The following is a 26,333-nucleotide window of genomic DNA, read 5'->3' as shown; positions in this document are numbered from 1 at the left end:
ATCTGAGAAGAGTTCCTGTCTCTTTGCATTCCATATTTTCTTTACATTATTCAGTGTCAACTCTATACATATTTGATAAATTTGGAGAAAGTATATTTCTTGTTCATATCAGACAGTGAGAATTTACTTTTCTAGTCAATGGCCATGGCTATTAGGAAATGTAGTGACAATCGCTTCTCGGCCTTTTGGCTAAGATCAAGTATAGTAAATGTAGTGGCAAATTTAATTTTCAACTACGACACTTAAACAAGATGTGCGTTAGTATCATATTAAGCTTTATAGTTTATGCATTTCTTTACTATATTTTCCAACTAACACTTAGAAAAACATTTTGAAATAATAGGCCTATATTATTACCATCACTGGACAGTGGAAAAATGATGTTTAGGTATTTATCCAATATTATGTTTCTATTAACTACCAGGAACCCAGCTCTTTGACCCTCAGTATCTAGGGCATTTCACTATACTGCTCTTCATATTTCTGTATTTTCTTTTTAGTTGTAAGGGTTTAAATGACCTTTACTTATATATGACTCCTCTTACATATTACTTTTGAAATTCAGTGTATAATAATACATGCACACAAACCACATTTTTCTTAAGTCCTACATTAATTTATTCAGTCTGTAAATAAATAGCATATACCTCAACATATCAATTTTGGTGCTAGACCCTGAAGACACAGGTTAAATAAACATACTGGGACTTCCAGCTTGCCTAGAGCTTAGTGTCCACATATACAGAGATGTCTAATACATCTCCAAACTTAATACATGTAAAAATCACCTGAGCATTGTGATCATTCCAATTTTAGTATATGTGCTGCCGAAGCAAGCACCTGAGCACTGTGATCAAATGCACATTCTGACTCAGCAGGTCTGGTACGAGTTCTAAGATTCTATATTTTTAACAAGCTTCCAGGTGATACCAACACTGGCAGTTCAGAACTACAATTTGAGTAGCCAGATTTACTTATATAAACATATATACAAACATAGGTAGGTAGATAATTTTAATTGATTTCTCATTGCTAGTTTTGTATTTTTAGAAAAATATATGAACCAAAAAGGAAATTAGGAGGGAGCTGGTCAACCATGGCAGGAACTAAGGATGATGACCAACAAAGGAGCAACCAAGCAAACAGAAGATGGTGATGTAGGCTGGAGGGAAGATGAGGCCAGGATAGCACAGAGAAAAAGGAGGTATAAAGAAAAGAATAAATGAACAAAATTAAATTTGGAATTCCAACTAGCCCAAACAGAAAACATGTTTTATAGTTCTCAGTTAACCATTTCTTAATCACTTAAGTCATACTTGTGATTCCTAGTACCTCTGTTTAAGCACAGCGAGGAGCCCCAGATGATGGTTAAAAAATAACAGTTACCAGTTGCAACTGTTAATGAATTCCTTCCTCAGAGGATTCCACATAATGTCAAAGGTAGTACAGAACGGGACCAAGTTTACTTTTATCAGAGTGGACATAGCCTCTCTTCTACGAAAAACAAGTAAGGATGGGTTACCTGACATTTCCTACAATCACCAGATAACCCAGAAAAAGGAAAGAATGCACAATCATTTTCCCATACCAAAGCGGGGTTGAGAAGATTACGGAAGATGGAATGAGGCTTTGTTCTCCATCATCTCTCAGTATCAATATTAAGAAATACCTGAGTATTTTTGTCATTAGAACAATCACTATTGTTAAACTTATAAAATTCTTGAGCATAGACAGCACAAATATTAGAATGTACTATGACATAAATTCACATGGGAGTAAATTATCTGAAAAAAATTGAAAAATAACTTCAGGAGAATTTAAAAGCACTTTTAAATATTGTTTTCCAAAATCCAAAACAATCTTCACTGCTTAGTGTTAAGATATACACTGTTATAATAATTTTACAACTACACAAAGTTTAAAAAATAGATTTAAAGGATACTTTTAAACAAATTGTTTTTGTTTAAAAGTAGCTTTCTAAACCTATTTCCCTTCGTCTATGATGATATGGAAATGATATATATTGTCTTCTAAATTCTAAATTCTTGAAATTCTACAGCATACTTTTAGGTATGTCCATGTGGAATAAACAGGACAGATATTTTGTAGAGCAATTCTATCACTTGTGGGCTCTGTGAGTAGGGGAATTGTAACAGTTTAGATGAAGAGATATAGTTTATACAATAATATCAGTTTCTAAATTAGTAAACTAAAGCACAGAAAGAAGTACAACTTCAATGAATATCATTACAGTGAACTCTGCTTGGACTTGAACTCTATACTGGATAAGGCTTTTCCTATGCAGCACTGATTCTCTCTCTCCAACAGTTAGCATATGTCAAGCCTCCCAAATACAAAATATAGACATTCATATCAATAGGATAATTTCTCTAATGCTTACCAATTTTTAATGCAGTGATGAAGAGTCTAGTGATATTCTTCTTCATGGGATATTAAAAAAAGCTACTGGAATGAAATCTGGCTCAGAGAAAGTGCTATTCAGACTATCCCACAGATTGTGTGTAAAGTGTAAAAGTGGGCCCGAATATCCTACGGTGCAACTATAGAAGAAGTCACAGGCTCTTTAGAGTGGAATATTGTTCTGTATCTCGTAATGTGACTGAGTCTATTGATGGCTTAGCTAATTCTGTAAGGTATGTAATGTAGCTGTTTGGTATGTTCTGGTCAGTGTATGTCAGGCTGTCAGACAGTTCATGGCACTATACTAATGTCTTGTAATGCCCTATGGTATCTTCTTAGAATGTATTGTGTGTGACATCCAAAGATTTGTTACCTATCTAGAGTTCTTCTGGAATATTTCAAAGACTTCATGTAAAATTCTGAGTTTGAACAGTCTCATTCAGTACAGGAAGCATACCTCATAATTCTCTTTCAAATATTTTCTATCATTCTGCATAATTTGAAGTACTAATGCTGGCCAAAGACAAATATTTTAGATTTTACCATGTGTCTTTAGAAATTTCTCATTTCAGTGATTATTCCCGACCCCACAGAGACAGGCCTCCTGCAAGAAGGAATGTAATGTGAAGATAATCATTCTGTAATTGTACTCCACTCATGACTGGCCCATGGTTGGCACTCATAAAGTTGTGTTTTTCTTTTTCTTTTAAGATTTCATTTATTTATCTGACAGAGGGTGACACAGCAAGAGAGGGAACATAAGCAGGGGGAGTGGGAGAGGGAGAAGCAGGCTTCCCACCAAGCAGAGAGCCCGATGGCAGGGCTCGATCATAGCACTCCATGATCAGTACCTGAGCCAAAGGCAGATTCCTAATGACTGAGCTACCCAGGCACCCCTGGCACTCATAAAGTTTTGTTGCATGAATAAACTAATGTAGTAAGTTACTAGTACTTTTGAGAAAATAATTTAATGTAATGACAATAAGAATAATACCAAACAAATGTATTTCAATGGGTAGAATTGTAGTTAATGTGGCACTTGGATGGGAGGAGAATTTGAGAGAATCATTTGTGAAGGCCTCTAAATTTCCTCGTTCTATAAATACCGGTACAAGGGAATGTTTCACAATTTTAAAATCACATATATTTTTCCTTCTTTGGTCTATACACAACATTAAAATAATGTTAGAAGTGTAATAGTAGCCAACTGAGTATTTGGCACGTCTTCTTTTTACTAATTAATAAAATAAAGCTATCATTAGGCCTAAAATTGTACTTCTCTTTTCTTAAAAATGCCCTAGATACAGATTTTATTTGAAGAGAAGAAGAGCTTATCCCAGACAGGAAAAGAGAATATTGGAGATAAAATTATACATCCCACAGAACATTCTTTCTGTATAGATCCTGGCCTGTGCCAATTCCATGGATGCAGAGGCACATAAAAGAAAGTCATAGTCTCCTCTGGTTTCAAGTGACAGATTCAGAGAATTCAAAATGCCTATATCCAGAGAAGTAGGTCTAATGAATAATATTAAAATAATATTTCCCTTCCTGCCATTTGTGACAACATGGATTGAGCTTGAGGATACTCTGCTGAGTGAAGTCAGAGAAACAAAAACACTGTATATTGCTTAATGTGGACTCTGTTACTTAAGAACATTTCCCTGTTATTAAAAAAATGTATATATATATATATAATGTATACACACACATACATATATATAATGCATAAACACACACATACATATAATGCATACACACATATATATGCATACACACACATAGATTTTACAAATAAATTCAGTATTTAGTCAGTTATTAGAGAATTTAAACTAGGCTTTAACTTATTTTTCTATCTTTCTCTTACTTAAAATATCATATTGACCAGAGCTTTTATTTTGTGTAATGTCCCACTGAAGCCAACATTTAATTGATTAATTCATGATACAAACTGCCACTAAAGGAGTCTATTTTTTTGGAGAGAAAAATGCATGATGTGTGTGTGTGTGTGTGTGTGTGTGTGTATTTATGAATAGCTACCATTATATGTGTAAACACACAAATAGGCACTTTTCACAGAATAATTTTAAAATACTTATGTGGGGTATTAAAAATAGCATTCTCCAAAATCATATTCACAGGACAATATGCCACGTATATATGCCATGCCCTCTTCCCCCAATACTACAACTGCTTGGAAGAATAGATAACTATTGGCATATAATAATGCACTGTACATCATTATAAAAAAAAGACAGCATTTTATTTCTATAAAGTCCTTTTGAAAAAACTAAAGATATGGCTTAAAGTTTAATTAATGTGAAATGAAGATTTTCTCTACAAGTAATGCTTTGGTTTATTAAGTTAGAGGTCAGGTTGAATGTAATACCTAGATGAACCTGATCCTTGAGGGGTCACTAGACTAATTAGTGCCTTCCGCAAGCAGTCCAGGCATGACGTACCTCTCTTAACAAACTTACTAACAGGAGAAGTGGAAAACAAATAAACAACCTGGGAACACAAGCTATACATGCAATCAAATAACCAAAAGTATCTAAAGATATGCAGATACAGACACAGTACATTTCTAAGAAGGTGAGAAACTTGAAAGGTTCTAAAGATTGTTACTAAAATTTGTAACAACTTCAACCAGGTTGATACGGATGGGAGACTATTGCAAGGACTGAGGCTCTGATGGAGTTTTACAGGAAAAATCCTTCACAGTGTTCTAGGGTAAAAGAGATGTATATAATAATGAATGGCCAAACGTACGTGGGGAAGGAAAAGGTATTTAGCACATAGATGATGAGACAAAACTCCATGAGAAAGACAAGAGCTTTAGAAAGGACTGAAGTTTGGTATAATGTTATGTCATTGAGGACTATTGTGCCCATGAGACTCAAATGAATGAACTCCCTAAATAGCTATGATACAACCAAGATTGTTTTCCTGCAGAGATTTTGTTTCTAATCATGAGTGGACTCTTGCTAAAGTTTTCCTTGTAAAATCAGAAGCCTAATCCTGGACTCTTGCTAAGTTTTCCTCATAAAATCAGAAACCTTATCCTAACCTAAAATCAGAAACATTTCCCTAATATATACTTTAATCTAAAATATTCCAACTTCTACTTTTGGAAGCTAGTAAAAACCAGGAGGAAAGGAAAATAAAAATAATTATGGTGATAATTTTCATGTTTTCATTAAGATGATTTTCCTCATTTTTGAAGGGATTGGTCATTATTTTGTTCTTGTTAAATAAGTTAATAAGTTTTAATTATAGCTTAGAAAAGTATAAATAACTTCTTGAAGTTCTATTCCTAAAAACACTCCACCATTTGCTCAATACCAATTTGTTCAAATACTGTTTGCTCAAATACCAGTAAGTGACTTGTAACAGATAGATAACAAAGTTCTGGAGATATAACGCATAACATAGTGATTATAGTGAATAATACTGTAATACATATTTCAAAGTTGCTAAAATACTAGGTCTTAATTGTTCTTATTATAAGAAAGAAGTGGTAATTATGTGAACTGACAGAAGTATTAAGACTACAATCTTAATTTCAGAATCAGAAATGGGGCTGAACCCAGTAAGTTATATAGATACCAAGGTTTAAGCTATATAGAGCCCAGGGTTAAAGCTTAGAGGGATATAAGAACAAGGAGTCAGTCACACGCAGATCCTGTATTAAACTTGAAAATTCTTTTCTTTACATTGGAATTAATTTCCATTTCTGTAAAATCTTTACTTCATTTTTCCTGACCTCTGGTTTTTAGTCTCTTCAGAAATTCTAGAAGCCTTGGTTTTTCTTTTTTTAAAAAAATATATATATTTTTTAATTTGTCAGAGAGAGAGAGAGAGCACAAGCAGGGCAAATAGCAGGCAGAGAGAGAAGCAGGCTCCCCGCTGAGCAGAGAGCCTGTGGGACTTGATCCCAGGACCCTGGGATCATGACCTGAGTTGAAAGCAGCCACTTAACCCACTGAGCCACCCAAGCATCCTAGCCTTCCTTAGTTTTTCTTCACAACTATCTTCACACAGAATTCAATGTTTGGAGCTCATTACCTCCATTTCCAGTGTCATTCCCTAATTAAATATTTCCCTCCTTTTTGGAGACAATTTTGTTTGTACATCTACATGTTGACAGAACCCCTCTCCCCCAACCACAACTCAGTCCAATCGATTTAAGAGTTCAGGTTTTTAAAGGCTCAGCTGGATCTACAACCAATCTTTGATCCTGCTTCCAACTGAGAAAAGGTAAAACAATAAAGTAAAATGTTCATACTTATATTCATTGTTATTCACCTGGTAGGGTTCTATTATAATTTTTCATGGCTATTATTGTTTTCTGGGGAAAAGTTGACTATTTATACTTATATAATTAATTATATTTATTTTACAGACTATATTTTAAAACAGTTCATTCAAGATCTATACTTTCACAGGCTGACTTCCAGCATAACCTCAAGACTCCAGGCCATCAACAGAGCAAATCGGTATACCTTCCTGTCTATCTTCACATTGAGCCATTTCATATTTCAACATACATACTTCATTCATTCAACAAATTTTCCCAAAGAACTAAAACAAGCCAAAACATATGTCTCAATGCATGAACTGGAAATGGAAAGCTAGTATCTATGTTGTCATCACAATTCCATTTCTATTGCTGTGTTTCTTTCAGTTCATCTGAAGTTAACCAAACACATGACTCATCAAACATCTGCTGACCATCAATGAAAAACAGGTATGTTTAGTTATGTGAGAAAACTCAAAAACCAAAATATACTATTATACACAAATACCACATATAAAGAATAATGCAGGCAATCTGGTGCAAGATACCAAATGTAAACTTGTTTATATACTTTTTAAAAACTTTATAAACTTGTCATATTCTTAGAATCTGATAAATAACTGTCATTAAAAGGGTAAAATTACTTATATCTATTACATCATTACACAGAAATGTTCAAATATAATTTATTGTATGTAAAAAGGATTACAAATATAATCAATAAAGTGGATTAAATGAATTAATCCATTCACCAATATAAAAATTAACTATTAATTAACTAGTAAATAACCATTAACTATATTAGTGAATGAATTAATATTAAATTAATGGACATAAAGAAAAACTATTAATAAAAGTCATTTTCCTGTGTATTAAATCTAATATAATTATCATTTGGCAAAAAAAAAAGCTATTGTGAATCTTACTGCTATAATAAGATACAATAATTTCCTTTCCTTTCAGTGATACAATAATTTTAATTTTCTATCCCAGGGTAAACGTAAATTTGGATACTACACAAAAACACATATCATAAATAAGTGTTTGAACTTTCAATAATCCTTAATATTAATATTAGGCTTATACATTTCTGTCAGTTTTCTACACCTCAGTAAAACATCTTTGAAGAAACTAAAAATCTTTAGGAACAGAAGAATGCTCACCTTATTACAAAGTTGTGACTGTCAATCTCCTTTCCACATTCACTATCTAGCAGAATGCCAGAATTTCCAACAACTGCACAGGTCTTAAATCTGCGATTTTTCATTGGTGAAACTTCAGGTAGGAGGCTGTGAAGATCCTGAGAAATATTTAATGTCCTGCGCCTGTCTAGCACATAGTGTATGACATCACCAGGCTTAAAACTGCTCTTGACCACTGAGACATCTCTTTCCGCATCTAGGAAACGAAGAATGTTCTTCCTATATTGAAATACAAGTGAAGTTTTCCATTAATGATAACATATCCAAGAGCTGGTACTATCATGTACAAAATAAGATATGAGAAAATGTAATCTGAACATTACTAATCTTAAATTGTTAGGTGGTACTTAAACCAACCAATTAAGTAGATTCTACTGATACTGAATTTGTTTTTAAAAAATCACTTGCATAGAGTTTCTCAACGATTGGTAAATAAATATAGCATATACATCTATTTATAGAGTGAAAAAAGATACAGAAAATATAGTTTATTTGGGTACAGCCACCATGGAAAACAGTATGGAAGTTCCTCAAAAAATTAAAAACAGAACTATCTTACAACCCAACAATCACACGACCAAGTATTTACCCAAAGGATACAAAAAATACTGATTCATAGGGGCGCATACACCCCAAAGTTTATAGCAGCACTATTAGAAATAGTGAAATTATGGAAAGAGCCCAAATGTCCATCAGCTGATGAATGGATAAAGAATGGATAAAGAGATGTGATATATACACTCAGCCATCAAAAAGAATGAAATCTTGCCATTTGCAACAACGTGGATGGAGCTAGAGTATATTATGCTAAGCAAAGTCCGTCAGAGAAAGACAAATAGCACACGATTTCACTCCTATGCGGAATTTAAGAAACAAAACAGATGAACACAGGAAAAGAGAAAAAAAGAAAAAGGAGAGACTCTTAATTATGAAGAACGAACTGAGGGTTGCTGGAAGGAAGGTGGGCATGGAGATGGGCTAAATGGGTGAAGGGCATTGATTGTGATGAGTGCCCATCAGAAGGGCACTGATTGTGATGAGCACTGGGTATTACATCTAAGTGATGAATCACTAAATTCTACTCCTGAAACCAGGATTATACTATATGTTAACTAACAAGAATTTAAATAAAAACTTGAAGAAAAAAATAAGAAAAATTAGTTTATTAAATAAAATGAAAATACCATGCTTTGGCTTTGCATAACTAGATATTCTGCTAGCTTTAATTAATTCTCTATAATATTTTTTTTGTTTAATATTGTCTAGTTAAGGTAAATAGAAATAACTCAAAGTGGTTTGGAATCATTTCTTACTTAATTTTATTAAAAGGATTAAATTTCCTAATAAATTTATATACATTAATCCAAATCATGTGTGTATTACAATTATTTGAAGAAGAGTTAAAACTATATGATCTGAAAGTTTCCTTTGAAGCTCAAGAATCCAGGAAGAAAAATGGGTATGTTAGAGGAAAAAAATGGATAGAGAGAACACCACACTATGCCCGGCAGAGACAGCTAATTGTTCCTTAGTGTTCTTCCTTCCAGTCTTCCTTTTAGTATTTGTATCTTCTAAGTTTTACTGAGGCACATGAATCTTCAACTAGAAAATTTCCAAGTTTACAAACCCAAGTGTATCTGGGTTTGGTCATGTGAGTTTTCTTACATGGGATATGAGTAGATCATGTGCATGGCTATACAAGAGAGAAATAAACTTCTAACTTGTTTGAACCATAATATTTTAAAATATCACTCTCTTTTGTTACGGAAGCTTAGCCTATTCCACACATAATAAAGAAACCGATAACAGATGTGAGATGTTGTATAAACAAGTAGGTAAATGCTAAGTTAGATGGTGGAAAATGAAGATAAAGGTATAGCTGGTTAGAAAGCTAGCGACCTTGGCATTATATAGCAAAGCACTTGATAAAATGATTGTCTAAAGTAATTTAGCAGTCAAATCCTATATCTAATTAGCCTGTTGCTCTTGGAGACATGGTTAAAAAGTGTTTGTATGCTATTTCATATTAGTTGCCCCTTCTAGCAAGGCACTAAAAAAAGCGAAGTCAGGAATGAAACAGCCAAGTTGCAGGCTCAGAAGGATACAAATGTCTCTGGCAATGAATGGCGTGTATGTAAACTGTGTGTAGACTGTGTGAAAGTGTGGAAACTGAGACCTCCAAAATGTTTTTAATACCCCAGTTAGCAAGAGATAAAACTATAGATCAGAGCCATTCCAGGAGCAAGAGTCATTGCCTTCCCACCGAAGTTTATAGATTCAAATAAGTTAGGAGGAAAATGAAGGGAGAAAAGGGTTAGGCTAGAATAGAGGAGAGTCAGAGACTGAAGAACTATTCAGGTGAAATCTTTGGGTGCAGTTATTTATACCAGGAATGAAGTACAAGGAAATGGCCCAGGAGCCTACTAAGTTTTTGAGGGAATTATATAGCCAAAGAAACTATAAGCCTGCCTACGGAAGTCTGAGATCACTTCATTCTCCAGCTGCCAAACACATACCAGCTAGAACCAGTCTGGGAAAACCCTCTCCAGACTGGAGATTGGATATTATTTACTGAAGTGCTCTTATTGCAAGCTTGTATTTCCAGAGTGCTAAAAACAATACCATTATTACAACATTTAAGATACGACAGACATCGTTTCCTTTAGTGCTGTTACTGTTTAAGCTCTATCACATTCATAAATTTTAGTACTGAGCACAATATGACCTACTCGCATTATTCCGCCAAAAGGGCAATTCTCCCAGTCCCAGGTACAAGCCAGGAACATGGCTAGCAAGAAGAGATGGAAAATAACTCAAATATTTCTTTTTTGTTTATTTTGGTTTGCTTTAAATAGGTCCCAGTTTAATTTGTAGTCTTATTAGAAAACCAGTTGGCTGAAAACTTTGGCCAGGTTTGATACATAAGGGATACATCCATTAACTCTCTGGAAAAGAAAATATTTTTTTGAATTTTTTTCTTCAATCAGAATATCAGGTTCGTTAAGTAGAATTTATATAGGAAAGTTTGTATAAGTGCCTACAAATGAAATTTAAAAATTAGTAGTAATGCTATCAGGCACCATAACGGTTCATCTTAACAAAGTATACATTACATATGAAGACAATTGCCAGGGAAATCAACAACTTTCAGGTGTATGAACAGCAGAAAACTGACAAGTCTTGCCTTATGTTAAGCAAATTTAGTTCTTCACAAAAGTTAAGCAGCACCAGGAACAGCAATCCATAGAAACTTCTGTTATCTACTTATTAACTACCATTTGTTTGGGGGAAAAATTTTAGTAATGCCTGACACCTGTATTTCAAAAAATAATCTCATTTCCTGTGGAAATGACAAGGCTGGCTCTAAAATAAAAATTGCACGGATGTGGTCAAATCACCAAACTAGCTGGTATTATCATTTTCCTTTGAACATAGTTTAAAGGGTGCATTGTAGATACTTGAAGATGTAACTTGCAAGTGGTGAAATGTTTACAAGTGTGAAGCGAATAGACCAGAGATTCAGATTTGAAAGAAGACTCTTTAACTTAGAAATCCAAAAGGGAAAATCCCTTTATTCACAAAACAAGTTAACACTTCTATGCTTGTCAACTGATGGTACAAGGGACTTTCCAATAATAGCATCTTTGCTGTCTTACAGAAATTTAGCAGCAAAATATTTTAAACACAGGTCTTCTACATTCCTGAGTATAACAGGATATCTTTAATGTGGTCACTCTTAGGGAAAATTGATATAAAAAAAAGTGGACAATAAGAGTTCAGTGAAATTTCAGGGGCACCTGGGGGGCTCAGTTCACTAAGTGTCTGCCTTGGGCTCAAGTCAAGGTACTAGGGTCTAGGGATCGAGCCCTGTGTAGGGTTCCCTTCTCAGTGGGGAGCCTGCTTCTCCCTCTCCCTCTGCTCCTCCCTGGGCTCATGGTCTCTCTTTCTCTCTCTCAAATAAATAAATAAATCTTTAAAAAGAAAAAAAAAAGTTCAGCAAAATTTCTAAAGATACCACATTGCCTAACTCTTGAGATAAATGACATAATTATTAAATGCAGATAATACTATGTGTTCTTCCAATATTGTTTTATAGGCTCAATAATTATTTATTCTGTTAGACAGTATTTGCATTTTTAAACTGAAAGAAGGGTGAAAGGAAACCTTGAATGTCTCCAGTATGTTTTTTTTCTTATACTGAACTAAGCTTTTAGTTTCCATGTTAGGGCTTACATTTACGCATGGAATATTATTTGAGCTAAGATTCCTGGTGTAGGATTCAAGAAAAACTGAAAATAATTACAATGAGTGAGCAATACTGTGGCTTCAATGCTTAACATTTTTTTTGGAAACAGTAAGGAAAGTTAGGGTCTTTTTTTTTTCCCTCCCTAGCAAGCTGTAGTAATTTTTTATTTTATTTTTTAAAGAATTTTAGTTATTGGGGCGCCTGGGTGGCTCAGTGGGTTAAAGCCTCTGCCTTCGGCTCAGGTCATGATCCCAGGGTCCTGGGATCAAGCCCCGCCCTGCTAAGCAGGGAGCCCGCTTCCCCCCCCCCCACCCCCCTGCCTACTTGTGATCTCTGTCTGTCAAATAAATAAATAAAAAATCTTTAAAAAAAAGAATTTTAGTTATTAAATTGAGAGATAGAAAACATGCACAAGCGTGGGGAAGGGGAGAGGGAGAGGGACAAGCAGTATTCTTGCTGAGCACAGAGCCCAACTCAGGCTAGATCCTAGGAACCCTGGGATCATGACCTGAGCCCAAGGCAGACACCTAACGAACTGAGCCACTGAGGGACTGCTAGGCATTTTTTAGATTATAGATGTAAGGGACTATAAAAAGTTCTGTCGATTTGCTAAGTCTAGTTGTTATTCACACTGTAGGTATATGAAAACCAGAAAACTAGTGTTTAAATATAATTAACTAAATGTCATTGGAAGCATGAAAAACTTTCAGTAAACTGAATAATATTTTCAGTACCACCGAGAAGAACATATATGCTTTTGCTCAGATAACTGATGTAAGTGAAGAGAGTAAACAAAACTATTTCAAAATGAGAGATAGAAAGGAAGTTCAGTTTAATTTCTGGGTTCTAAAGAAACATGAATCAGCCAAAGCTAAAGTTTAATATTCAGGCTGTCTCGATACTAGTTTTCCTGATAAGTGATCAAGTCATTACCAGATATTTAAAGCAAGGGGTTGTGTTTTCTGTGTGTGACTGAAAAGAGCAACAACAACAAGGATTCGTTATCAGTCTTTAACTGTCATTCTGTGGGCATAAGGTAACTTTTGAAACCCTATTAATAAGCAAAAATCTAAATTCAGCAACTGTTTTAAGGTTAACGATAACTGAAAGAATCTGAAAATATGTTTCACTTTCAGTGAGACTAAAAATCTTAGTCATAAAGATTATTTTTTGTTAGGCAACGCTGGTTTAAACTGAAAGGCTGGTTGAGACTGTTCAACTGACAGGAACAGATTCTATACAGAAACTTTTCAACTGAATTTTCAACTAGAACTTCCCTTTCAACATCACACATCACTTGAAATAGCAGCTGCAGAGTTCCAGAGAATTAATTTACTAAACATTGTTTTCACTTGTGAAATGTTAAATATAGCTAACCTATCACCAGGTGCCACTCTTTCTTCTCTCTAGGTTTCTCGTCAACAACAAGCGTACGTGCTGCGGCAACTAAAATTTAATCCAAATGACACTGTTGACTCCATCAGCAAGCATTGTTAAGACAAATCTTACAGCTGGAAGGCATCACAACTTGAGAAGCAAACTGGGTTATGATACGTATATTAGGAATCAGGTTTTGCAAACTTTGGACTTTAGACCAAAATCGCCGAATCAATTCAATTTTTACTAACGTGGTTTACTAAAAAGAAATTTAAAAAGGTTTAAGAAGCACGGAGTATTTCATCACGCCTACAAAAAAGCAGAGAGAACACACAATTTTTTTTGTCTCAAAGATTATTTTCGCACGGCAACAGCCTTCAAGGCACTGGAAGGACACAACCTGTAGCTTGTTAGGGCTTCTGAGCTTAGGGTCCCAGCTGTTACAGAAAAATATTCTAGTAGCAAAGAAAAATCCTACGCAGCCAAACGAAAAGGCAAAATGGTCTCAAAATGCTTGAAGAAAAGCATTTCTTTTAGTTTAATTCACTCCGCAGAAGGCCATTTGATTACTTGACCCAGAATTTAGTAGTACTGGATGAATAATATATTTCATTATTTTGGAGCAGAAAACTCTCCACTCTGTGTACTTCATAAGGCTGCATTTTTAGGATTAACATAGAGTCCTCCAAGAAATTTGTTTCATGATAGGAGCTTTGGTTCTAGTTGGGCCTAGCTTTGAAGCTTGACTCTGCTACTAACAAGTTATGTGACCCAAGATGTTCTCCTCTGGCCTACTTACTGAACAAAGTAAGTAGAAGAATTGCATGTGGACCTTTCTTTAAAGTAAATCCATGCCTGCAACACCAAGTTCTTTTTGGTAGGTAAGCGTGTATAAATTTGCACTTATGTTTCGTTAACCTGCAAGTTTGATCTGGTTAAAAACTTTGACAGGTGATGACACTGACTCGAAAATACTCTAATTATGATGTGTGTTGATGAGTAGCTGAGCTCATACATCTCTATGCGTCCACATTTGGTATTTTTTTTATTTTTTAATTTAACTTTTTTCAGTGTTCCAAATAAACAATGAATTTTGGAACATATTTGGTATTTTAATTCCTTAGGTTTCCATTCAACATATGAAGAATGAGGGGGAAAAAAAGAAACAACCTAAAGATGGGGAAGAAAGGATGAAGTCACAAGTGCTGGACAAGACCAAATACTCTCTTTGTACAATGTTTATAGATTTACTCACAAACATCTGATGCATCTTAAATATGTTATTTCCTTTTCTTGTAAATTTTATTTATTTATCTGACAGAGAGAAAAAGAGAGAGAGAGCACAAGCAGGGGGAGCAGAAGAGGGAGAAGAAGGCTTCCCGCTGAGTGGGGAGCCCGATCTGGGGCTAGATCTCAGGACCCTGGGATCATGACCTGAATCAAAGGCAAATATTCAACTGATTGAGCCACCCAGAAGCCACAGGTATGTCATTTCTTAGCTTACAGTAACAAAAAACAAACTACTAGCAGTAAAATCAAGTCCCTAACCAAGGTAATTATTTTAATTGTGAAGTTGGCTGTGGAATGGATAAACTCTTCTAAATCGTTGATTAATTTCCAAAGCACAACGAAGGTGGAACCACCTCTCTCAAAAAACTCCCCAGAGGTACGGCTGCTTGATGAACATACATGAATTAATTCCTGATGTGTTTACGAAAGTACCAGAGTATATATAGGGCTGAAAAAATTAGTAATAAGAAAAAAATCATTTCTACAAATGTAGGGAAAAACAACTTATCATCAGTGACTGTTTCACATGTTAATGCAAATAGATAAATAATTTATTAAGAATGTCACAAGAGCATTATAAGTTTAATGAGATTTTTTAAATGAGCAAGATTTGTAAGCATGGTTTAATCATGTAAGATCAAAAATGATTAGTTGTAGTATCTTAATCAAAACTTCAAAGTAGGATTTAAAAAAAAAAACTTGTAAAATATGCTGACATCCACTCACAGAGACCAAGTAATGTGGTTCTTCATAAATGTTATAGATGTGGGGAAGAAATAAAGAAAGATAATAATCCAAATTAGTTTATGGTAAGTTTCTGGCATGAAAAATAAGAGCTAAGCTAACAATTGGCCATTTTCATATACTAAATTTTTTATAACAGGTGTCAAGCTGATAAATACAAGTCACTAATGCTATAGGCAATTTTAATTTTTATGAACTGTTTTCATGTTGTAGAATAACAGTTTTACAAATTTATTATTTCCTTGTAAGGAAGTGACAATTTTGTATGTATTATTCAATGTTTGCTCAATGTTTTATTGTTTACTTCTTTCTCTCTTAAGAAGAATCATGTGAAAAGAGTACTAACATTTCATACATATTATCATCTGTTATAATTGAAAACAGATCACCTTCACAGATATGAATGCAATCTTCATTAATTTGTAAAACTGCAATAATGATTTGCTTGGCTCAATTTGTGTTTAATACCCTTAGCTTGAATATATTAAAAATAGCAGAATGTACCTCTGTAGCCTCATTTTTTATAGATACTAGCAAAGCATGGCCATATATATTAATTAAATTATTGCTAATTACTTTTTGAGTTTACTTATTAGACTTTACCTTATCTAATATTTAGATATATTAATTAAACTATTAACATTTCTTAATTTACTTTACTTTCTTCCATTACTTTCCTTTAACTGATCTATAGTGCCTTACCTAATTGGCTCACTTCTTGCCAAATCTTTCAGTTTGAAAGTTCCTTTTGAGACAGCCTTATAGATCAAAAATTTCCCTTTTAGGGACGCCTGGGTGGCTCAGTTGGTTAGGCAGCTGCCTTCGGCTCGGGTCATGATCTCAGCGTCCTGGGATCGAGTCCCACATCGGGCTCCTTGCTCGGCAGGGAGCCTGCTTCTCCCTCTGCCTCCGTCTGCCAGTGCTCACTCTCTCTCTCTCTCTCTCTCACTCTGACAAATAAATAAAAATAAAATCTTTAAAAAAAAATTTCCCTTTTAAATCACCCATATTTCTCTCTTTCCAATATCTACCTCCAAGAAATGTGAATCCTTATTCTGTTCTAAACTAAACCAAGCCTGTATTTATGACCTCATGTACTCCCATATTCTGTAGCTTTTCTCTCATAATTATCTCTCTTAGGGTTTCTAAATTCAAATGTGTATTTAGGGAAGTGAGACAGTGAGGAAGATAATATGTGTCAAGAAAGAAGGGAACCCCAGGTGGAAAAATGTTAAGCTGGAGGGATCATGGGTAGAGCTGACCTCAGCCAACTAGTTCTCAGAAGGCATACAGGTCCAGAGTTGTCAAATTTTTCATTTTCTTAAGAGTTTAGAGAAAGATTTATAAGGAATCTCCTAATTTTAATTTTAATCCTAGTTTTAAGGGTTTTTATTTATCCAGTTGAAGTAAGTCTTGTTTACTGACCATATTCTACCCAAAAGACACCAATTTATAAACTCTGTCTTTAGACCCTACTCATCTCCTCATTCTTGTACTCTGCCTACAAATACACAAAATTTCCCACAACTAAAAGCAACCAAGTACACAGTATTTGATATTGCCATGGTCTGACTCCTGTTTCCCATTCCAGCCACTTCCAAAGCTTCAAAACAAACGAATTCCTGCATTTCCCTGGCACCCATCTTTTTAAAAAATTTCCAGTCTTTCAAGTGTATTTCCACACGGAATGAGAGTCTTTGCCACAAAGCATTTTAGGAACTGCAACGCATTCTCTGAAGATGAGTATTAGCAGACTCTTCCTTCAAGTTGCTCATGATCTACATTACATGTAGGTATGATCCAAGAAATGAGTAGACAGAAACACAGACAAACAGATCAACAGCTTATCTTCATCACCACTTACAAAATCTGGGCAGTAATGTTTGTTCATTGAATAAGTAGCCTTTTGCCAATATGAAATTGCAATGATTTTATTATATAAAGGATAGTTCTTTGAGTTTAATTTACTGAAATGCTCTGATTTAAACATATCAACCGATATAGCAATGTAGGTATAGCAAAACATGATGTGTTTGCATCCTCCATGCTCAGGAAGGTCGGACCCTAAACTTATTCGTTGTAGAATTGTACTAGAAGAAAATAAGATATAATCGATACATGCAGGCATGGAGTTTGATTTCAAGAGCTTGTTTCAGGCAAAATGCCAAAATCTTACAAAGACGAAAGCAGTACTCAAGAAAATTTATTTTCTGACTTTTGCCAATTTAGGATATAATTATTGAGACTTTTATTACAGGAACTCACATGGAAATGCACATTTATAGAGTAAATAAAATTTATTTAGAATAGTCAGCAAAATAGGAGTTGAACAGGTTCTACTTTCATCCAGTGAGAAAAGACACAGATAGGTATGAAGACTTAATAAAGACGTTAAAGATAATTCTCAGAGTATATGTCCATCCTGAGGAATAGAATAAAAAAAGTCTATGAAATGTTAGTATTCTGTTGAATATTTTATTCTATTAGAATAAAGACAGTACATTCAAAACTCACATATTCTTCCTTAAATTTCTGACTGCATAATGATTTCAGTTTTATGGTTTTATATCCTTCATTGATCAACATTAAGTAGAGCTGGTTCACTCTTTTATTAAAGTATTCATACCTAAACTATAAATCAAGCATTCAATATAAGTTTGCCAAGCCCAATGTATTTGAGAACATGATGTGAAATTTATTATGGCTTATTAAAGAAACTCACCTTATTTCCAGGACCAAAGAGGAATTGATTTTCCAACCTTCTACAGAGTGCTGGAAGATTGAAGAGCCAGCCTTTCGAATGATTTTATCAGAACTATTGACAAGGGATCGACTCAAACACAGTTCACCATCTCTGAAACAAAACAAAAATGCCAGCTCTGTGAAAGTAAGAAGCATTTTATCTAAGTAGCATAATACATAATTTGATTTGGATTACTGGTGACAACTTTTTCTACATGGTTAGAAGAGGTATGAGATTGAAGAAAGGTATTATGAGAAGTAAGAGACTATGACTTTATCAGGACATCTTTACACTTATTCTCTTTGAAATAAAAACACTTTTCACATAAAGAAAAGCCTTTGTGGTGTTTAAAGAAAAAAAAAAATGTCTTCAAACTCTATCCTCCCTCCCTGTTGTACTTAGACAATAGAGACAGGAAGTTTGGCCACTTCTCTTGCATCTGTATAATTGTGACTCCCAAGGTTGCAATTTTATTTTTACAATGAAAATAGATTTTGTTTTGGAGTAAGAAGACTTTGGAGTATCAGGTGATCTGGGCATGCTGGTGATTCTTTCACTTGCTAACCTATATGTCCTTGGATAATATTCTCTTTCTAGGCACACTTTCTAGGCCACGGTGGCCTTGCCTTATCTTGAAAATTGCAATAACATTACCTACCATGCAATGACTTGGTGAGAATTCAGGGGGAGTCTGTATGGGAAAGTAATTTATAAAGCACTATAGAAGTGCTAATTCTCAAAATTACACTGAGTCTCAAATCATCTCAACAATGAGACACTTTCCTGATAGTTGGTGGTGGGGAAACAGAGACTGTAATGAGGAGAAAGAAAACTCATTCAGTAGTCATTTTTAATGGTATTTTCTGTTACATCACATACACAAAATCAACTGTGCCATCCTTTTCAATCAATGCTGTCAGGCAAGCATATAGGTGGCATGGTGGTGCTGGTCATGTTGATGACAGTGACAGATAACCTATGATAGCATTTGTATCATCAGGACGGTTATAGCGAAATCAGTTTATTGTTTAATAGACTATTTTCTTAGTAATTATAGCCATAAACCCAGACTCACAGAAACAAAATGCTACCTGTTTATGGTACAGCCCTTCTAGTATCTGCATTTATTTCTTTACATGTTACCTCTTATTTAAAATCTCAAAAATAGAGTTAAAAAGTAATATGACTATTTGCTCAGTCACAAAATCTAAAACTGTGTTTATTATGTAGGCAATCCTCTCCTACTATCAATGAAAACATTGCCTGTGTAACAGCTGTTAGATGAATTCTGTAATTAGAGGCTTATAGTTTGGTATTTTGGTTTGCATTCTTTTTTAAACATGTAGTTCCAATGTGAAGCACTCAAAGCATCATATGCAACTACTCTTTGTGAAATTTAGAACTCTATAAAAATCAGTATTTTAAACTATCCTACTGATGAAAAGGATACATTTGCATGCCTACGCATGGTCAATAATAATCATCTTATAGAGGTCATTTAAGATGCTAGGAAGCATAGGGTGCAATTTACTACTCAGTGGTCCAGAAGTCAATTTTTATATTACGTGTTTAATGATAATAACTAGATATGAATGAGAACATGAATATATACAGAAGCTAACCTTCGCACTTTTGGAGATGCCTTCAAGAATACGGGTACAAACTTTCACCATTTCTAAGGGTAGAGATTTTTTTCCTATCTTCATCTTGTTAGCTGGATTGTTAATACCATCTTTTTCTAACCACAGAGTGTCATAATTATAACAATTATTTTTTACTCCAATAAACTTCTCATAGAAGTAAAAATATACATGGGCTGGCATTTTTAAATATCTGTGGAAGATTGTTTCACTGACATACAGCTAACAGTACATTTTGCATGGCAAAATAATTGCTGTGATATACTCAGTTATATGGAGGCTTTTCAGAACCTCCAAGACTTAAAAAAAAGAGTGCTTTAAAAGTTTAAATCAGTTTTATATTAATGAAATACTACCATATTACTCTGCTTTTTGAACCATTTTCGTTGAACTGATGACAAACCAAAATTCAGTTTCATTCCTGGAAAGAACTTTGAACAAAAATAGCTACAACTAGTGCCACTTTTGAAGTAGATGGAATTCCTATGTAAGAAGGCTAGGCTTAGTGCGATCAGAGTCTCTGGAGCAAATTTCTTTGTATAAAGTTAAATGGGTCTCAAGGGATGTTTCCATTTGTGACCTTGGTAGTATTCTGACTTAGAAAGGGTTTTCCTTCAATGCAAGGCATGAAGGATGTTGCCACCCCCTACTAGTTTTTCATTCCAGATCAAACACAATTACTAAACAGCTGCACTGAAAACATTTCTTGCACAGGGCTATACACAGGAAGATCCAACATACACTTCTAAGCAGAAAATCACAAAGTACATCAGGGAAATAAGGCAGCATAAAGCAATATATCTTATAAAGTATTCCTGCTTATGTTGAGCTAAGAAAACCTACTTACAAAGATAGTAGTGACAGAAATTAATCATTAGTTATGTTACTAGTTTTTACAAATATTTTTCTCTTTGAAATATGAATTGTCAGGCATTACTACAACTTATTCTATTGATTCTGGAGTACGTAACAAATATAATTACTTTTGTTTCTTGAGATTAGGTCCCAAAAGCCCTGCATTCAACCCCACTAAAAACTCTTCATAACTTGGTTTTGGAATGAATGTGTTCCCCATGGACTAGGTTAAATTTCCTCCTTATTATAAAATTATGGAAGTCATTCAAAAGAAAACTAAGCCTCAGTACCAACGGCAGGCAATTTGGTGTTTTCATTCCCTAAGTGTCAAACAACTAAAAATAAAAATGAAATGTACTACCTTAACCTACTGCCTACAGTTTTCAGTAGAATTCCAAATGAAGCATACAAAGTGAAGATCCTGGCTTTCCTGATTTGTAAGAGTGTGCTCTACCCTAGCGTCAACTGGAACTAACTTTGCTGACAATGGCAGTATTCTAACTATGAATGCTTATATCTACTGTCAGTATTATAAGTTTCAGAATTAGTATGGACAATTACTCAGTGAGAAAAAGAACACAGTTAAATTAAAAAGGAAATCTCTAGATGATAAGAAAATTAGTCTCATTTGTGATCAAAGAGGAGCACAGTATGTGTCGTTTTAAAGACTTGTAATTAAAACAAATAGTGTGATATTAAAGTTTATGCCACACTCTCAAATACATTATCTTATTAAATGAGCACACCCACATGTTTTTATTTGTAGGACTCTTAAGATAACACCATTATACCCAAAGAGTGCACAAAGTCAGTGAACTCATGGGCCAATGGTGAGGCAAGTGTCATTTTTCCCATTATGGGGGGAAAAAAAAAATATATATATATATATATATGTCAAGAATAAACCACTTTATAGCCCCATGTCTTTTGAGTTAAAACTTTATTAACTAGTAATCATACCAGGCAATTAATAGGGTTGCATGAAAGGATACATTTCCAATAATTAATTGACCCATCCTCAATTCCTTAGAAAAACCGTGCTTTTAGGGCGCCTGGGTGGCTCAGTCACTTAAGTGTCTGCCTTTGGGTCACGTCATGATCGCAGAATTTTGGAATCGAGTCCCACATCAGGCGCCCCGCTCAGCGGGGAGTCTGCTTCTACCTCTGCCTCTGCGGCTCCCCCTGTTCTCTCTCTCTCTCTCTCTCTCTCTCTGTTAAATAAATAAATAAATAAATAAAATATTTTAAAAATGCTTTTAGTATTTCTCTGCAGGTATGAGAATGTGAATGGAACACAGGAAAAGTTGTGCCGGTGTTCTCTTTTCCTCTGCGTGCAATGACTGTTCAATATTGTATATAAGAACACGCTGCACTGACTCTAGATGGGACCTCCAGTTAAGGGGGGGTGGGGTGGGGAATAAAAAAACTGCCTATTAGAAATGGAAGCAGGAAAACTAAATATGAGGGTTTTGTTTTGTTTTGTTTTTGGCGGGGTGGGGGAGAGGGTTCTAAGGTTCAAGGACTGAACCTATTACCCACTCTCAAGTCATGCAGTGCCTCCCAAAGGTCAGAGGCTGCCTGTTACCTCACTTCTGAGTATTAGACCAGGGCTCTGGGGCCCAATCTCCACTTACTCATCTCAGAACGAGCCCCTCTAAACGGCCTGGGGTAGACATAGACTCAAAGAGATCACTCGGTCGTTGGATGAGTCAACTCCACCAGAAGCACTATTTGGAAGTTGAAACGAAATCACGAAGCGAACGTTTCCTCTGGAGGGAAAACGGAAAGAGCGCTCAGGGGGACTAGCTGGGTCCGCAGTCTCCGAGCAGCGCCAAGTCCGCCGAGGGAGGGCAGAGGCGGGCGCGGGGCCGCCGGCCCGGGAGCTGCAGGGCGCCAGGAGCGCGGCGCCCGCGGGCGGCTCTCGGCCCTTCCCCCGCACCGCCGTAATTGCGGGCTTTAATTAAGGAGGAGGAGCCCCGCTGCCGACTGAGACGTAGAAGTGATTTTTTTTTTTTTTTTTAAGCGGGGACCTGACTTCCAAAATAGACTCTAACCTGTCCCCGCAACTCGATCTCCCACCCTCGCGGCCAGCTCTCGCGGAGGAGCGGAGATAGCCGGTGCGTGCGTACCTCGCTTCCTGTTTGATTAACTCACGCGCCCGCCTCCTTCTTTCTCCGAGGAGCAGGGGAGCAACCGCAGCGCAGCCCCGAGAGGGGGCGAGCGGAACCCAGCCGGGCTAGCCCGACCGCGGCGCTCGTGCCTGCGCCGCCTGCTCCTCGTCGGCGCCCGCCGGCCCGCGGCATCCAGGGAAGGGCCGCAGGACGAATGTTGCCCGGGAAACGTGGAGCGTCCCAGGTCGGTTGTTCCCCTGGGAGGGACCCGGGGTGCGCTCCCCCTTCCTGGCGGCGGTTTAGGGAGGCCCGGAGAGGGCTCCTGGGCTGCGTGGGGCGCCTCCTGTCGCTCACTGGTCCGCCCACTCCTGCTCCTCAGCTAGTAGAGGGCCCGAACCCTCGGAGTTCTGGCCAGGCTTGGCGGCTTTGTCTGGGCTCACGCTCGCGTTCCGTTCGGAGCCCACCAGCCCGGAAGGGAACAAAGAGCCTCGACCCCCCACGCCCAACCTCCGCCTCTCCCCCACGCGCCGCTTTATCACCTTCCCCGAGACCCCTTTGTCTGCCTGGGAAGCACAGGTCTGCCGTGGATGCCCACGCCCACGCCCCCGCCCAAAGTCCTGCTTTGCTGACAATTGAGCTCGGCTGCGTTTTCAAGCCACCCACTCCCTGTGTAAAAGACCTCATACAGTTAGGCTTTTTTTTTTCTTTTCCAAAATAGACCGTTTGTAGATTTGTCGATGCATAACGACCATCCAGCTCATTCTTTATTAGCTTTTTCATTCCCTTCCAGTCCCTTTCGACTGTACTTCTGCTATCTTAGTTTTCTACAAAACAGCAAATCCTTTAAGTATAAGCCTCCGTCTTTCTCACTTAAAATACTCATTACTTAGGGAGCAGCAGGAATATTAAATGGAGTGCATGAAGTTTGTGTGTGTGTGTGCACGCGTGCACGTTTTAGCAGTCCTTACATGCACATGCACACGCGCGCGCGCGCGCACACACACACACACACACACACTGGCAAGGGCTCTATCTTCGTTTTGATAAATGTCAGGGAACATAAAAACCAGGCTGGCATCTGCCAGCGTGGAGTTTCCGATAGCGGACGCCTCCGGATAAGGGAGGATTTCCGAAACAGGACTTTGAACAGAGTTGACAACCAGGTTCACAACCTCAGAAAACGCTTCCAAGCTATGTAAGCAACACAAAGTTGCAGCCACCTCCTGGGTAAACTTCAAAGCAACAGAGGCCAGGGGAAGGGAGGAAGGAAGTGCGATATTTAGAGAACTTACTGGGTGGGGGAAGCTTCTGAACTCATTTAGACAAACTGTAGAAATAGCAGAAATATAGTCTGTGTGAAGCTACAGTACCCGGTTTCTAAAACTGTAACCATGACGCCCATGCGTTTTACCCACAGAAGAGCAAATAGGGAAGAATCCTTGCTTGTATTGGAGTTTCTAATTCAAATGATACACAGATCTACCCAACGCCAAAGAAGAGGAAAGAAACAGAGGAGACACATTTCTGCTTTCTGGGCTTTAACTTCAGCCTTTCAGGAAGCCGGCTCTCTCTACTATCTCCTTAGAGTGATAGGGCAGAGACAGAAGGAAGGACAACCACATGGGCAATGAAGACATCTCTCCTGAGTTCTGCCCAGGGCTTAAAAGGACAAGGGCACACGTTCTTTGTTGACACTTCTGCAGTGACTTCTCCTTGGGCGTGCGAACCCCAGCGCCAGCAAAACTGTCACTATCACCACACAGGACAAGTTGAACTCACACTGGGAACATGCCCTGGAGAAGCACACACACCTCGACAACAGCCTTTGTTATTTAATTCATGAGACTCAACACACAAAAGCTCATCCCAACACACATACTATCCCAACCCTTACTCTACCGACTATATTCCCATTTCATTTATGGCTTGACTTTTTTGTTTTGTTTTGTTTTGTTATATCCTGAAATGAAGCTTTGCATTTACCCGATGAGTTGCGTCTCCTGGTGCTCCTCAGTTCTTGCTATTTCTTTTGTCTTATAAAAGATCAGGAGCAGACTTATCGTGCAGATCGTCCACCTCTTCCTAATGGAGCGCATCTTGGGTGCCCGGGAAAGTCCTGGTTGCCCCAGCTCCCTCACCTTCTCTTCATAGAAAGGCTCCGTTTTGGGGAGATACAGTCGCGGGGGAAAATCTGTAAAATTCGAGGAGAACGTGGAGCCGGGATCTCAGGAACAGGTCGCAAGGGTCCTCTGCGTCCGAGCTCCCGCTGGTCCTTGAGCGCTGCCCCGCGCTCTCCCTCCGGGTTCCCGCCAGCCCTGCCCCGGTCGCTCCGCGCCGCCTCCCTGGGGCTCAGGTTTCTTCTCAGATGAGACACCTTGTACATTGGAGGTGGCGGCCGCTTCTGCAGCTGGGTTCGGGGGCGTCACTGGCCCTTCCCTTTTCCTAGCAGGGAAATGATGAGCAAAATCAGCCAATCACCAGACTGAGGGGGCGGAGGCTGCGGTTGCCTCGCGTTGCTGTCGGCTGCCTGGAGAGTAACGTCGCCGGCGCTGACTGCACAGTGCCGGGAGAGGAAGCTTACAAGCTCACAGTCGTGTACACACACACACACACGCACACACACACTCCCGCGCACGCACGCACCAGCACTCGCACACCCAGGGGAGAACGCAGCGCGCCAGAAGGAATTCAGGTCGCCTTCCGGGGAAACCAAAGCATCAGCTCTCCGGACGAGCGCGGAGATGGTCTGTCCTTATCAGCGTGGCGAGGACACCTCAGCTGGGGACAGATTAGAGACGCAGCTTGCTGGAGAGATGCTTCGTTTTCGTTTTCGTATACAGTGGAGGTGGGGGGTGTGTGCAGAAGGGGTAGCTTCTTCCTGGCGCCTTTGCTGAACATACACACTCGGACATGCACACGTGAACGCGCATACACACGCCCTCCCAAGCAGAGTGAATCGGGGTAGGGAGAGGGAAGAAGGAGGAGGACGTTTTGTATTCAGTGCACAGCTCAATCTGGAAAGTACAAATGCACACATGAACCAATTAGCCGATCGCCCACTCGGGGTGGGTGGTGGATGACCACCCCGATTCAGGACCTAGCAGGAAACAAGTGATGACAGAGGTGTCAGGCGCTTTGTGGATATTTGTGTGACTCTTTTTCATTGCCATTTGGAAACTCCTCACGCAGGAGTCAAGGAAACTCCAATCCTCCTTAAACTTCACTGCGGAGAAACAGAATTCTGAGAAAAAGCAGCCACCAAGGACATCCTTTTTAAATACAAGTACATCCAGACACAGGAGAAAGAAAGGGGGGAAAAAGAGGTAGGAAGATAAGAAAGGAAAGAAGGAAGGGCAAGTTCTTCCTCAGAAGTCTCAGTGATGTGCATTTAACTTCGGGTTTTC

The 26,333-nt window shown here is 37.6% G+C and overlaps 1 protein-coding gene across 1 annotated transcript in view; it reads right to left on the bottom strand.

The window, feature by feature from the left end:
- ST8SIA4 (ST8 alpha-N-acetyl-neuraminide alpha-2,8-sialyltransferase 4) overlaps window positions 1-25,334 on the bottom strand; it is a 98,022-nt gene extending 72,688 nt beyond the window's left edge. The window contains exons 1-3 of the mRNA XM_080804128.1: window positions 24,913-25,334; window positions 18,303-18,434; window positions 7,885-8,142 (exon numbers count right to left, since the gene is read on the bottom strand). Coding sequence (XP_080660254.1) covers window positions 7,885-8,142; window positions 18,303-18,434; window positions 24,913-25,025 — 503 coding nt within the window. The 5' untranslated portion in view covers window positions 25,026-25,334. The remainder of the gene's footprint in view (window positions 1-7,884; window positions 8,143-18,302; window positions 18,435-24,912) is intronic.
- Window positions 25,335-26,333: the final 999 nt, after the last annotated feature.

Source organism: Martes martes (assembly GCF_963455335.1).
Source record: "Martes martes genome assembly, chromosome: 5".
NCBI classification, from domain to species: Eukaryota; Metazoa; Chordata; class Mammalia; order Carnivora; family Mustelidae; genus Martes; species Martes martes.
The sequence above is the reverse complement of the archived record's forward strand: the minus strand, read 5'-3'. Positions and strand labels throughout refer to the sequence as shown.